This window comes from Eulemur rufifrons, chromosome 28, assembly GCF_041146395.1.
Source record: "Eulemur rufifrons isolate Redbay chromosome 28, OSU_ERuf_1, whole genome shotgun sequence".
In the NCBI taxonomy this organism is placed as follows: domain Eukaryota; kingdom Metazoa; phylum Chordata; class Mammalia; order Primates; family Lemuridae; genus Eulemur; species Eulemur rufifrons.
This window is the reverse complement of record NC_091010.1, coordinates 46,907,972-46,922,302: the sequence shown is the minus strand read 5'-3', so window position 1 is coordinate 46,922,302 and position 14,331 is coordinate 46,907,972. Positions and strand designations below refer to the sequence as shown.

Sequence of the window (14,331 nt, the reverse complement as noted above, 5' to 3'; positions counted from 1 at the left end):
ACATAGGGAAATGCTAAAGAGATGGTAAAAGCCCTCACCAGGTTTTCTGTAATTTAAAGTCCTGGACTTTTCTGTGCCCCCATAAATCATAGTTTATGAGAATGTGCTTGTTTCAAAATGAAAATACCATACTGGAGAGAAAATTTTGAATTATGGGACCCAGACCGCTATACAGGATAAATGACAGAGGCTGGAATGTTCTCTTTGTTCTTACTCGTGTCTGTTCTAACTGGCTTCAGGAGTCGGTGTGTGTCAAAGTGGTGGCTGCCGTGAGTATGTGGGACGTGTGCATGGAGAGGGGCCACCGAGACCTGGAGCAGTTTGAGAAGGTGCATCGCTACATCAGCGACCAGCTCTTCACAAATTTTGTAAGTGATTTTTTTCTTCAAAGGTTGTCCCCCCCCTTTCCCGAAGTCATCTCAGATACCAGCTCCTGCGAAAGTCAGTTCCCCAGACACAGGCCCTGTGTACCAGTATAGTTGTGTTTTAGCTATATTCATTTCCAGGTTTCATATTCAGAACATATCAAACCTTTCAATTAAACTTTCATATACACTTTGAATTAAAGGGACAGGTAGGACCTGTATTATCCCGGTGGATTTTTTTGTATTCAGAGGACACAGGAAAGCTAGCAACTTCAATCCAGCATCAGTATTGATAACTCTGATCAAAAGAAAGCAACCATAGGAGTAGGAACTTGAAAAGGAGTATTTGGGAATACAGTTAAGATGTTACCAAATCTTTGAGATGGCATGAACTACAAAGAAAGTGTTAAGGGCCAAATTGCTTGGGAAATTCCAGATAAATATATATGGGATTGTTAATTGCTAGTTGAAAAAAATAGGTAGGGTTTGGCTTGAGGCTGAAGACATGCATACTTGGGGAGCTCATGGGTGTTCTAACAGTACATTATTTTTAATGAGATGCTACTAGGTACCTAGTTATGTTCTTTATATGTTCAATACCCTACCCTCAATATCTGTTCCTATAGAAAGAATTAAAGAGAAAAATTCAGCCAGGCATGGTGGCTCATGCCTGTAATCCCAGCACTTTGGGAGGCTGAGGCAGGAGGATCACTTGAGCCCAGGAGTTTGAGGTTGCAGTGAGCTATGATCGTGCCACTGCACTCCGGCCTGGGTGACAAATCAAGACTCTTGTCTCTTAAAAAAAAAAAAAAAAAAAAAAAGATTTTTGAAAAGTGAAAACAGGTATTACCAAGTAGTTATGATTAGAAAATATTTTATGGGTGTGTGAAAGTTACTGTACCCCAGATTTATGTTAAATTCAACTTATATAGATACCTATTACATGTAACAAATATTACCAGATAAATTGTCATATCTGGTATGTTATGCACACATCATATCAATGTGCAGTTTAGCATTTACCAATTAAGGAGTTAAACTGGGATTAGCATATTTTGCAAACTCTTTGGTGTGTGGGAATTGTTGGATGAAGTATCAGTTGGAAAGGTCAGTGGAATACGTGAGTAGCGTTGAGTCTAGTGCTGAGTCAGTAGAACACCATCGTGGAAACTCATGGGCTTAGCTTGTATACTGGGAGCAAAGCAGCTGTACCGGGCACAATAAAGTCAGCCTTAGGAGTGTTTTGGAGAATCACAGATATGGGATACTGAGCAACGTGCCTTTCTCGTCCCTACAGAAAGAGAGGACAGAGCGGCTTGTCATCTCTCCCTTAAATCAGTTACTGAGCATGTTTACAGGGCCCCACAAGCTGGTTCAGAAGCGCTTTGACAAGCTCCTGGACTTCTACAACTGCACAGAGCGGGCAGAGAAGTTGAAGGACAAGAAGACCCTGGAGGAGCTGCAGTCTGCCCGCAACAACTACGAGGCCCTGAACGCGCAGCTGCTGGACGAGCTGCCCAAGTTCCACCAGTACGCCCAGGGCCTCTTCACCAGCTGCGTCCACGGCTACGCCGAGGCCCACTGCGACTTCGTGCACCAGGCTCTGGAGCAGTTGAAGCCCCTGCTTTCGGTGAGTTCCTTACTCCTCCTGGGGGAAAGCCATCTCTGAAAGTCTCCTGGCATTTCTCTGGGAATGCATAGTAGCGCTGTTTGAGAAATTATCCAAACTAGAGAGATTAAATGTGTCCTTAGGACAAGCCCGTCAGGAATTCTTGATCCGTTGATGGTGCCGTGAAATCTGTGGCTTTTAAACATCTCTTTCCCTCTGGAGCAAGTCCGAGAAGAGCCAGCCAACTTGGCCCTGGCAGCGGCCCGGGGAGCTTTGTCTCTTGCTGCAGTGTGAGTAGCTCCCAGAGCGAACTGCAGCTGAGCTGTAACTTCCAGGGAGTTCTAAGAGACTTTGTCAGTCCTGGGCATCGCTCACCTGTGTTCTCTTCTTTCCTCTCTCTCTGCTCTTCCCACGGACTCCAGTTACTTAAAGAGGCCGGCAGGGAGGGGAACCTCATTGCCATCTTCCACGAGGAGCACAGCAGAGTGCTGCAGCAGCTCCAGGTTTTCACCTTCTTCCCAGAGTCCCTTCCAGCTACCAAGAAGCCATTTGAGAGGAAAACTGTTGACCGCCAGTCTGCTCGAAAGCCACTCCTGGGCCTGGTGAGTAGGAAATTAGAGGGGGCAGTACAGCCTAGTGGCTATGAGTGGGCACCCTGGAGCCAGAACCCTGGGTTCAGAGTCTGGTACTGACACTTACTGGTTTTTTTTTTGGGGGGGGGCGGTTTTTTTTTTTTTGAGACAGAATCTTGCTTTGTCGCGTGGGCTAGAGTGTTGTGGTGTCAGCCTAGCTCACTGCAATCTCAAACTCCTGGGCTCAAGCGATCCTCCTGCCTCCTGAGTAGCTGGGACTCAGGCGTGTGCCACCATGCCCAGCTAATTTTTTTCTTTTTTAGTAGAGACGGGGTCTCGCTCTTGCTCAGGCTGGTCTTGAACTCCTGAGCTCAGGCAATCCTCCCGCGTCAGCCTCTGAGTGCTAGGATTACAGGCATGAGCCACTGCACCCGGCTTCTGACACTTATTGCGTATCCTTGAACAACTTGCTTATATCTGTGCCTTGGTTCCTCCGTCTCTAAAACACAGATGGTAATTGTACCTACATCATAGGGTTATTATGAGGTTTAAATGAGTTAGGATAGAAAAGCCACTTAGAAATTACCTGGCACATAGGAAGCACTATACAAGTAACCTAGCATCATCAGCATTGATGGACCTGGCTCTGTCTCTACAGATGAACAATTTCATAGGAGTTTAAGTGTTTCATAATAAATGGAGATGCTCATTTACTGAGCATCGCTGCCGTGCCTACTGGCCTGTGATGGCGACCGCCTGTAGTTTTCTCACACTTGATATGTGAGAAGCTGCCCTCTGAAAAGTATTCTTGGATCTTAGTCCCACACAGTTAAAGGCGTTAGTAAAGTGTTAATATTAATACATTGATCAGTTACTGAAGGGAACGGATTTAAGGGTATATTGGTTTTTCCAGGCCCCTATTTTTGATCATGTATTGAAAAAAGGAATATAGCCAAACAGTTAATGGCTGACTTTTTTACCTGAAGTTATATTTTTTGAGCTCAATTCTTTTATATTTTAAAAATTAAGATACTATGCACCAGATTATATGGGCTCATAACCTATAAGACTGCTGATGTCTTTGCTTATGATATTTTTGGCCCGTATGATCACATAGACATTTATGTTACCACCTTTTTTTTTTTTTTTGACTGTTTTTATAGATGGGTCAAGATAGGGAACATCTCAATTGTTTAGGTTCATCTAGCAAAATATAAGACCAACCTAGTAATATTACTTAGATGTTTTGATTATTTAGGGAGCATTTTAATCATATTTTTTGTCACGAGATAACAGGTGTAAGACTAAGTTTTCTGATAGCTGCAAAGGCACCAAAACATTGCCATGATTTTTACCTAGCCCCAGGGGCTGACTCAGTCACGAAACATCTAATGGGGGTAGCAAGTGGCTTACTGTCATTGCCTTGTTTCTGAGGCTCTGACTGCATGTTGGGATTAGATACGGCCACTGGGGTAATGGCCAGGGCAGACTTTTTGTTGGTAGCACCTCTCCGCTTTCCTTTCAGCCGAGTTACATGCTACAGTCAGAAGAACTCCGGGCCTCTCTCCTGGCAAGGTATCCCCCTGAGAAGCTCTTCCAGGCGGAACGGAACTTCAATGCTGCTCAAGACCTGGATGTGTCACTGTTGGAAGGTGACTTGGTGGGTGTCATCAAAAAGAAGGACCCCATGGGCAGTCAGAACCGCTGGCTGATTGACAATGGAGGTAAGAATTTTAATTGTCAGGTGAATGTAACTAAATGAAGAAAGAATGGTTTTGGCTATACCCGAATCCTGTCCGGGCCAGAAAAAACCTGAGAGTCTTTGATTAAAGGGAAGAGTAACCTTAACAGTTTTATCTGGCTCTGGTGAGTGTGATGCCCAGGTCATTACTGAAACAAAACCTGTTTGGGGTTGTATTTTTGTTTTGACAAATTCCAGAGGGGCTTTCATTATATATGTTGCTGTGTTTTATGGCAGTAAATCCTGCCTGCTGGGATCCTGGTCTTTCTCAGCCTGTTCTGAGTAAACCATAGAATAAGCTGCCTTCTCCCAGCCTCTATAAATTATTCATATGAGAATTAAAAACCTATAGGTTTTTGTTTGCTTTTTGAGTTTTCTCCCCACAACAGTATGACTATTTAGGGAATCACTTAAAAAAAAAAAAAAAAACTGAAATGTGTTTTAAAGGACCCAGTATAATCCTTTTTTCCACAGTTCCAAAAATTTAGAACCTGTTTGTCAAAACCTGGACAAAAGTGCTTTAAGACTATAAGTGTAGCTTATCCTTTCTGGTATTAATAGTCATGTATTTTAAGTGCTTGATTATAATCTGAGTCAAAGAAGTTGCTCATGTCATATAAATACAGTTGATGGGTCAGTTCTAGCAGGAATGATACAAAGACGTCAGAACTTTCCTAGTTTGTCAATGATGTGAAATATTTATAATTGACACATAATTGTGCAGTATATATAGTAGGATGGCCCAGTACATGCATATGTTGTATGATAATCAAATCAAGGTAATTACCACATCCATCCTTTAAATATTTATCATTTCTTTGTGGTGGTAACATTCAGAATCATCTCTTCTAGCTATCTTGAAATATATGATACTTTATCATTAGCTGTAGTCATCCTATTGTGTAATAGAACACTAGAAATTATTCCTCCTAGCCAACTGTAACTTTGTACCCGTTGACTAACCTCTCCCAACTGCTACTCTGCTCTACTTGTCTGAGATCACCTTTTTCAGATTCCACATGAGTGAGGTCATGCAGTATTTGTTTCCCTGTGCCTGGCTTATTTCACTTAACATAATGTCCTCTGGGTTCATCCGTGTTGGGGCAGATCACAGGATTTCTTTCTGAATAGTCATCTATTTTGCTACAGAAACATTTATGGATTTGTTTATAGGGTGCTGACCCTATGGGGGGGGGTACATATGTACTTGACTACCCTCCCCAAATCTAAAAAACTCTGAATTCCAAAACACATTTGGCCCTAAGAGTTTAGATAAGAATTGTGGGTCTGTATAACAGATAACTATATACACACCACTCGGTACTGAAGATTTTAGCTTTTCTTGGTTTCTTTAAAAGCATCTTGTGGATTTTTTCTCCTCTCCCCCCTTCTGCTTACCCAGAATAATAGAGGTTGAAAGTGGGAAGGGCAAGGGATGGAGCTTCCCAGGGTGATGGCAGGTGGTGGCCACTGATGGGGTCAGACACATCCTCCGTAAAGTTCCAAGCTGTTCAAGAAGCTGCTCCGTCCTTGGAGTTTTTATCTGCTCAATCCTGAGAAATAAAGTGGTAGCAAGAAGCCCACAGTGTTAGGATCAGCAGTTAGACTCTCTCCGCTCCCCACGTATCCATGGGGTCCCCCCGTTCATTCAGTAGATATTTATGCAGGGGCTACAGTGTGCTGGCTTTTTGGTGGGAGGGGGGAGGGTAGGTACAGGAGATACATCAGAGATCAAGGGAGACAGAGATTGGGTGTTTAAAGCCGTTTCCTCACAAGACATCTCATTTTGTGTCTCACTATTGACCAAGCTTTGATTCCTCACTCGCCCCATCCTTCTGCTAAGAGTTCTTGATGTTCTCTTGTCCTTCTGTAGTCACCAAAGGCTTCGTGTACAGCTCCTTCCTAAAGCCCTACAACCCTCGCCGCTCCGACGCCTCCATGGGCAGCCACTCCTCCACTGAGTCAGAGCACGGCAGCTCCTCCCCCAGGTTCCTGCGGCAGAACAGCAACAGCACCTTGACCTTCAACCCCGGCAGCATGGCCGTGTCCTTTACCTCGGGGCCTTGCCAGAAGCAGCCTCAAGATGCATCCTCATTGAAGGAATGCGACCAGGGAACTCTCAGTGCATCCTTGAACCTGGGGAATTCAGAGAGTGGTCCTTCCAGATGCCCTTCAGACCCAGACTCCACCTCTCAGCCTGTGCCAGGGGACTCTGCCGATCCAGCCAGAGATGCAAACCAACCAAACCAACCTGCTGCCGCCCTGAGGAGCTACCGAAACTCCAGGCATCCGGAAACAGTTGGTTACCCCATACTGGGGCAAAACGGGCAAGGTAAAGACCTCGTAAAGGGCTGTGCGAGAACACCGCAGGCTCTGGAAGACAAAAATGAAGAGCCACACAGCAGCGAGGCAGAAGGCAACCAGGTGAGTGCATCCCTGACTTGCCACCCTGGCACAGGTGGCAGGAGGCATGTTGTGGGCGGGGCAGAGGCTTGTCCGGGACCTGGGGGTGATCTGGAGATGAGAACACAGACAGATGTCATCAAGCACACAAGGAAACTCCTGCTGTACGAGTGAGCACCTTGGTGCCTCCTACGGCTGACACTGCACAACTATGCCTGGACCCCTTCTATTTTGTCATTGGACATTTAAAGTGTCGTGATGAAAACTTTTCCCATTCTTCCAGTTCACTAATTCTTCAGTCTGCTGTTTAACCTAGTTTTATTCACATAACCGTATTTTTATTTCTAGAATTTAGAAATGAAATTCTGCCTGTTTGTTTTGCCCATTCTTTTTGTAATGGCCTATATTCCTGTCTTGTGAATTTGGATATAGCCTTTCTATCTTGAACATTTGAAACCTACATATTTTAAAGCCATTTTCAGATTCACAGCTGGGGCATCTCTGCTTCACCTACTTGTTGCTCTTACAGCAGCGAGTTTCCTTGTGTGTTTTGTTACCAGATTTGTCTGAGCTCCTCTCCAGAGGAGTTACCTCCATTGAAAGACTCAGTCCTGTCCTGGACTGTGGAGGTGTCGCCTCAGCTGAGGTGTGGATTCCAGAAGCCAGTTTTCTCCCAGTTTCTCAGCTCTGGCTTTCCACACGACGTTCCTCAGCTCAGCGCCACAGTGGAGCTTGGCGCACACTTGCTTCTCTTACTGCCCAGGGCCCAGGGCAGGCTTCGCAGTTCTGTACCTGCCAACCAGAAAGTGTATAGACAATGTTGAGGGAGAAAAATGGACCTTTCTTAGATTCTGACTTTGAGCAGGGAATGCAGCTTAGCCTCATCAACTCCTGTCCCTGCCTAGGTCCTGTAGCCCCAGTCCTTGAGTACATGTCCATTCTCCCGCCCCCAGGGGCCTCCTGGCTTCTCCTTCATCACTGGGCACCCCTCGCTTGGCATCATACCTTTGTGGCAACAGCAACGCCTCCTTCCTCCTTTGAAGTTAGTTGTGAGTTTGGGGGTTTTTTTTGTTTTGTTTTTTTTTTTTTAGTTGTTTTAAAGTCATAACTTCTGTGTTAACTGAAGAGTCTTTCTGCCACCCTTTTTGGCAAATCTGAAAGACAAAAGGTGTGAATTTTCTCTTTCTTTGAATCTGCCCTATCCATTGTGGTAGCCACCATCTATAGGGAGCTATTTAAATTTAAATTAAAATTAACTAAGATTAAAAACTCAGTTCTTCCGTCTCGCTAGCTGAATTTCAGGGGCTCCAGAGCCAGGTGTGGGCAGATGCAGAAGTTCTGTTGGACAGTGTTGCTCTCAGTGGTTTCCTGGTTCCTAACTCACTTTCTGTCCCTCGCACAGGTCTATTTTGCCGTCTATACCTTCAAGGCGCGAAACCCAAACGAGCTGAGTGTGTCAGCCAATCAGAAACTCAAGATCCTCGAGTTCAGAGACGTTACAGGCAATGCCGAGTGGTGGCTGGCCGAGGTGAGCGGGAAGAGGGGCTACGTTCCCTCCAGCTATATCTGCAAAACTGAGTACACCTGAGCCTGTTCTGCCTTCCACCCGACCGCGCTGCCTTTGCTTTCAGTCTGAAGGGGTCCGACGGTCCCCTGAGAGGGCTCCTGCTCCTGAGACACAGGCCCTGTCCGCATCGCTTAACCACGGCACGGCAGGGCACAGGACGAGCCTTGCTCTCCCTGATCGGCTTGTCAGCCTTGATGCTCACTAGAATTCCTAGAATCTGAAATGGACCCTGGGGCTTTGCACATGACGTAGTGACCATGAGAAGAGAGGCGAGCCCTGCGGTCAGCCTTTGGAAGTGAGAAATTTCCAGTCGGGAGCCCAGTGTCCTATGTATGCAGGAAGCCGTGCTATAGCATTAGAACACGTTGGTATTGGTTACACCACACTGAGTTCGGGGTGGCCCCGCGCTCCATGATCAGCTGACTGGACACTGACTTGGATGAAGAGAAGAGTTATGGCTCTGGGAGCCCTTCTGGGCTGTGCTTCTACATATGGCAAGGAGTTTGTCAGGACTGTACCAAACCTGGTGTAGCAGAGCTTCTGGGACACCTCCAGTGTCCAGCACAGTCACACACACGCTCCCCGATTTCTAGGGTCCCTAAAATCCTACCTTCTGTAATCTTTGTTTCTTTCACTGCATTTCCAGATTGGTTACACAAAATTCAGCTGCTCCTTTTCAGAAGTGGTTAGGGTCTTTAAAGGCTCAGCTCTCTTCCTTAGTTAGGCATAGTCATCAGACACTTTGACAATCATCTCTCCTTTCTGTAGTCTGTGGGTGACGTCGCGTGGCCCTCGCCCCCTGGACTCAGGAACTGACTGTGCTCCAGCCAGTCCATGAGAGGGTCAGCTGTGCAGCGAGCAGATGTCTTTCTCCACCATCCATTCAGTCACATCCACAGATGCAGAAAACATAACATGTGACTTATTTGAATTCGGATAAGCCGTTCCAGAAGTATTATAGTTTATCCTAGACTTGGAAAAAAGATTTTCTATTTCACCACAACCTCCACGCTTCGGAGACCACATTCAAGGCCAAATAGATTCCAAAGTGCCTCGTCACACCTCCTGCCAGTCTCAGGAAGATATTTGCTAACCCCTTGCCCTGAGACTCTCCCCCTGGAAGTTCTGTTTTAGCAGGGTTCTTATTTTTAAGACCTTCCCCAGATGCGAAGCCCACCTTGGAACAGGAAACTATGAATGTTGTCTTTAAGATACAGGCCCTGCTCCTCCAAGTGTGCGTTTGGCCTTGAATTCCTGGCGAGTTGGGGAGACACCTGAGGGCTCCTCATCCACAGTGTCCGCTGATCGTGGTCAGAAGGCAGCAGTGCAAGAGTCTCTTGTGAGAGTGTTTATATTTAGAGATGTTTATATTTAAGTAGTTATTTTATAAATAAAAGCATTTCTAATGGCCCAGAGTGTCTTGATTTCCCTCCATGTCTGCCCAGACCATTGTGACACCCAGATTCTGGGGAAATGGGAGAAGCCAACTGAAGAAACAGGTCAGAATTCATTTTGTCAAATATATTGACAGAATTTCTGTATTCTCAAAACATGTCCATGCTGCAGGTGGTTGTCTCTTACACTATAAAAATCACACTATTTTAAGCCATCTCGCACTATAAAATTCTAGCAGAACAGAAAAGCTGGAATCTCTAAGGAACAAGAATTTTCCCAGTATTGCAGACGTGGAAACACTAGAGATTAACAAAAACAAGGTCACTGTCAGCAGTTCAGGCAGGTTGAGGGCAGGGAAGGGAAGGACAGGATTAGTGGCAGAGCTGGGATTGAGGACAGTACGTGGGTGACAGTGAAGCCATTGCCCAGCATTATTAAGGAATGGAAAACAGTTGAGTAGGTGGGCTGTGGGGGGGAAGATTATAGCTCATCCAGGCCAACTCTTTCATTTTATGGACTAGGAAAGTGAGATCCAAAGACATTCTGATTTTCCCCAAGTGGTACATCAAGTTTCTGATGGATTGTGAATTTAAATTTGGGCCTGCAGACTGTCTGAGCCTGTGACCCCTTGCTCTGAAGCCATACTGTCTGGTTTCCAACCCTTAACTTTGTGACCGTGGCAACTTGCGTAACCTACACTGCAGTTTTCCTCATCTGCAGTAGAGGTGGTACTACTGTCCACCGCAGAGGAGTTGTAAGGATTCAGTGAGTACGTGCAGAGTGCAAGAACAGCGTGTCGGCAAGATGGTGGAATAGGACTTTCTAGCACTCATCCTCCCGCAGAAATATTTTGAACAACTATCCACACATGAAAATACCTTCATAAGAGCTAAGGAAACCAAGTGAGAGATTACAACACCCGGTATAGCACAAATCAGAAACGACACATTGAAAAGGACAGGGAAGACAGTTTGACGTTGCGTGCATCACCCCAGCCCCAACCTTAAGCAGCACAACACAGGGAGAGACGTGAGCCCCAGACTCCCGGTCTGTAGCATACATGGGTAGCTCATGGGATAATGTCTAGGGACCACCACAAGCACTTATTTTGCTCAAGACCACACACCTGCCTGCCCTTGCTAGATGAATATAATGGCTTCTGCATCCTTTTTTGTCCTGTTGGCCAGAAGTTCTGGCATATATAGTTCCCAGGTTTCTAGCTTGGGAAAAGCATAGAAGAGAACAGGAAGTGATGAGTATCAACAGGCCATTGGAAAGTAGAAAGAAATTAAGTGTGAAAAGGGCTTAAACATGGCCTTGTGCTTAGTATTGCATTATGTGAGTCAGCTCTGATCCTTCTTATGTTCTACCCTTAATTCAAACCATGGGGAAGACAAACCCAGAAATGCAGTCCTGGGTGGAGAACGCGCCACCCAGGAGCTGGTTATTTCTAGCCAGTTGCTGCTGCTCCCACAGTGGCCTCTGCACCCAAAGCAGCCACCAGCAGATTCCTTGTCCAGCCCTGCAGATCTGGCAGGAGATTAGTGTAAAGGAATCAAATTAGACAGGTAAGCAAAAGAGATCAAGGCGCAAGCCACCCTCCTCTTACCTTTTATCCTATCTCACACCTCCATGCATCCAAAACAGAGGGCAAAACCTACTGCAGAGCATTCAAGAGTAGACCTTTCCTGAAGATTTGTCAAGTATGTAGAAGGAGAAGATAACTCTACATATCACAAAGCAAAACTTCCTTTAAAAATTCCTTTGACCTAAAACTTCAACTTCCTCCAGCATCAGTTCAAGTCCCACTCTCTTTTTTCTCTGACTCAAATTCCTTCTCACCACCTCCCTGCTGCCAAGCTTTCCTCCTCCTCCTCCCTTGTCTCCCTCTCACTTTGGGTCAAACAACTGAGTTTCTTGCATTGGCATCTACCCCAGTTGCCCACTGACGACATCACACCAGAACAGAGGACTCACGGCCAAGCAGTGCAAACAGAAGACCCCCAGGATATCAGAGGGGATGCTCATTTATTTTTACTGGGTTTTGTGTGTTTTATGATGCCAATATGAGTGCCTTGGTTCCAAGGACCGTGCCATGGTACACAATGTTAAGTCTTCAGGAGATTCAGAAAGGTTTCTATGTTAGGGAAGCGCAGGGTCTGTCAAAAACATCGTCTTCCACTCACTTAGCGAGGTACTGTGCAGAGTGTTACACTGTATTATCTTATTTCCATCCCCCAAACAACACGGAGGTTAAAAACATCACCAAGTTTGCCCAGATAGAAATAGTACAGTTAACATTTAAATCCTAGTGTCTGACAGCAAACCCACGCATTTAACCCCTCTGCCGTACAACCCGCTTGAACACACCAGTTCGTGTGTACAACCAAAAGGACTCTGGCCTTAAGCCGTTGAATGATCCTCCCCAGCTCGGTTCCATGGGAGCCTTTATTTAAAGCAGAAGACACTGGTCCTTTAAATTTTGAAGGATTGAATAGAAATAAGAGACCAAGCCAGTCTCCATTGCCTTAGGTCATGTGGAAGCAACCTGTAACCTCCAGCTCTCCTTCAGGCCCTGGTCTACATAGAGCTGTGCGGGGACCTGACCCTGCTGGCTGTTCCCGAACCTTTGGTTTTCTTGGAACTTTAATCCCCCCTAAATCCAGTCTTTTGACTGACTGAGGCCTGCATGCCAGTAGGGAGTTCTCTCCCACCTGGCCCCACAGGAGGTAGTCACTTTTTTAGGAAATTTCCAAAATGTGCCTACTACCAATAAACGACCTGCCTGGTTCCCTAATCTGTCTCTCAACCATGTAGAGGCTTCTAGATAATGTTGGCCCTTAGTTCACTCCTGGGAGTCTTCTGTAGCATCTACTCCAAGTTAAGAAGATACACATACTGATCCTAAAATGTATATGGCAATGCAAGGTACCCAGAATAGCCAAAACAATCTTAAAAGAACTATAAAACTACAGTAATTGGAAAAAAAAAAACTGGATAAATTGGACTTGATCAAAATTGAAAACTTTTGTGCTTAAAAGAACACCAAAGTAAAACAGCCAGGCACAGGGGCTCAAGCCTATAATCCCAGCACTTTAAGAGGCCAAGGTGGGAGGATCACTTGAGGCCAGGAGTCCAAGACCAGCCTGAGCAACACAGTGAGACCTCATCTCTACAAAAAAATAGAAAAATTATCGGGGCATGGTGGCATGGGCTTATAGTCACAAGTACTTGGGCAGCTGAGGCAGGAGGATTGCTTGAGCCCAGGAGTTTGAGGTCGTGGTAAGCTATGACAATGCCATTGTACTCTAGCCTGGGAAACAGAATGAGACCCTGTCTCAAAAAAAAAAAAAAAATTGCAAGTCATAAATCTAATAAGGGACTTGTATCCAGAATATATAAAGAAATATTATAACAGCAATAAAAAGACAAAAAAAAATTTAAAAATGTGAAGATATAAACAAATTTTCCAGAGAAGATATACAAATGGCCAATGAACACAGGAAAAGATTCTCAAGATCATCAGTCATCAGGGAAATGCAAATCAAAACCACAATAAGATATGAATTCACATCCACTAGTACAGCTAAGATAAAATTTTTAAGAAATTGAATATTGTAGATAGATGGTTTTATATCTGGGTTCCCTATTCGGCTCCATTGGTGTACGTCTCTACTTTTATATCGGCATCACGTTGTTTTGGTTACTATAAGCTTGTATTCAACAAAGCAGACAACAACATACACTGGGAAAGGGAAGCCCTATTCACTAAATGGATAGCTAGATGCAGAATGAAACAGGACCCCTGACTCTCACCACTTACAAAAATTAATTCAAGATGGATAAAAGACTTTTAAATGTAAGGCATAGAAACCATAAAAATTCTAGAAGAAAATGTAGGCAAAACTCTTTTAGGCATGGGCCTAAGCAAAGAATTTATGACAAAGATCCCAAAGGCAAATACAGCAACAACAAAAACAAATGGGGCTTGATTAAATTAAAAAGCTTCTGTACAGCAGAAGAATAATCAACAGAATAGACAACCTACAGAATAGGAGTAAATATTCACAAACTATGCATCTGGTAAAGGGCTGATATCCAGAATGTACAAAAAGCAACAAGAAAAAAAAAAAAAACACATTGAAAAGTGGGCAAAAGACATCAACAGAAGTTTATCAAAAGAAGACAAATGGCCAACAGATTAAGAAATGCTCAACATCACTAATCATCAGGGAAATGCAAATTAAAACCGCAATGAAATATCACCACTTTACCTCTGTCAGAAGGGCCCCTGTTGGTGGGACTGCAAATTAGTACAATCTCTATGGAAAATAGTATGGAGATTCCTCAAAGAAATAAAGATAGACATACCCAGTAGTGGGATTGCTGGGTTAAATGGAATCTACGCAAAGGAAGAGAAGTTGTTTTATCAAAAAGACACCAGCACTCAAATGTTTATCGCAGCACAATTCAAAATCACAACAATGTGGAATCAACCTAAGTGCCCATCAGTTTATGAGTGGATTAACAAAATGTGATCATAGGATGTGAGGGCGATCTGGCTGCGACATCTGTCACCTCACTGATCGCCAGGGTTGATTCAACTGATCTGGCTGGCTAGGTGGGTGTCCCCTTCCTCCTTCACTGTTCCATGTGCGTCCCTCCGGAAGCTGTACATT

At 44.7% G+C, this 14,331-nt stretch overlaps 1 protein-coding gene across 1 annotated transcript in view; it reads left to right on the top strand.

Moving 5' to 3' along the window:
- The window catches only part of DNMBP (dynamin binding protein), a 41,770-nt gene extending 32,143 nt beyond the window's left edge, over positions 1 to 9,627 (top strand). Inside the window, exons 9-14 of the mRNA XM_069460517.1 lie at positions 240 to 368; positions 1,663 to 1,995; positions 2,397 to 2,576; positions 4,072 to 4,270; positions 6,161 to 6,711; positions 8,093 to 9,627. Coding sequence (XP_069316618.1) covers positions 240 to 368; positions 1,663 to 1,995; positions 2,397 to 2,576; positions 4,072 to 4,270; positions 6,161 to 6,711; positions 8,093 to 8,278 — 1,578 coding nt within the window. The 3' untranslated portion in view covers positions 8,279 to 9,627. The remainder of the gene's footprint in view (positions 1 to 239; positions 369 to 1,662; positions 1,996 to 2,396; positions 2,577 to 4,071; positions 4,271 to 6,160; positions 6,712 to 8,092) is intronic.
- The last annotated feature ends 4,704 nt before the right edge of the window (positions 9,628 to 14,331 follow it).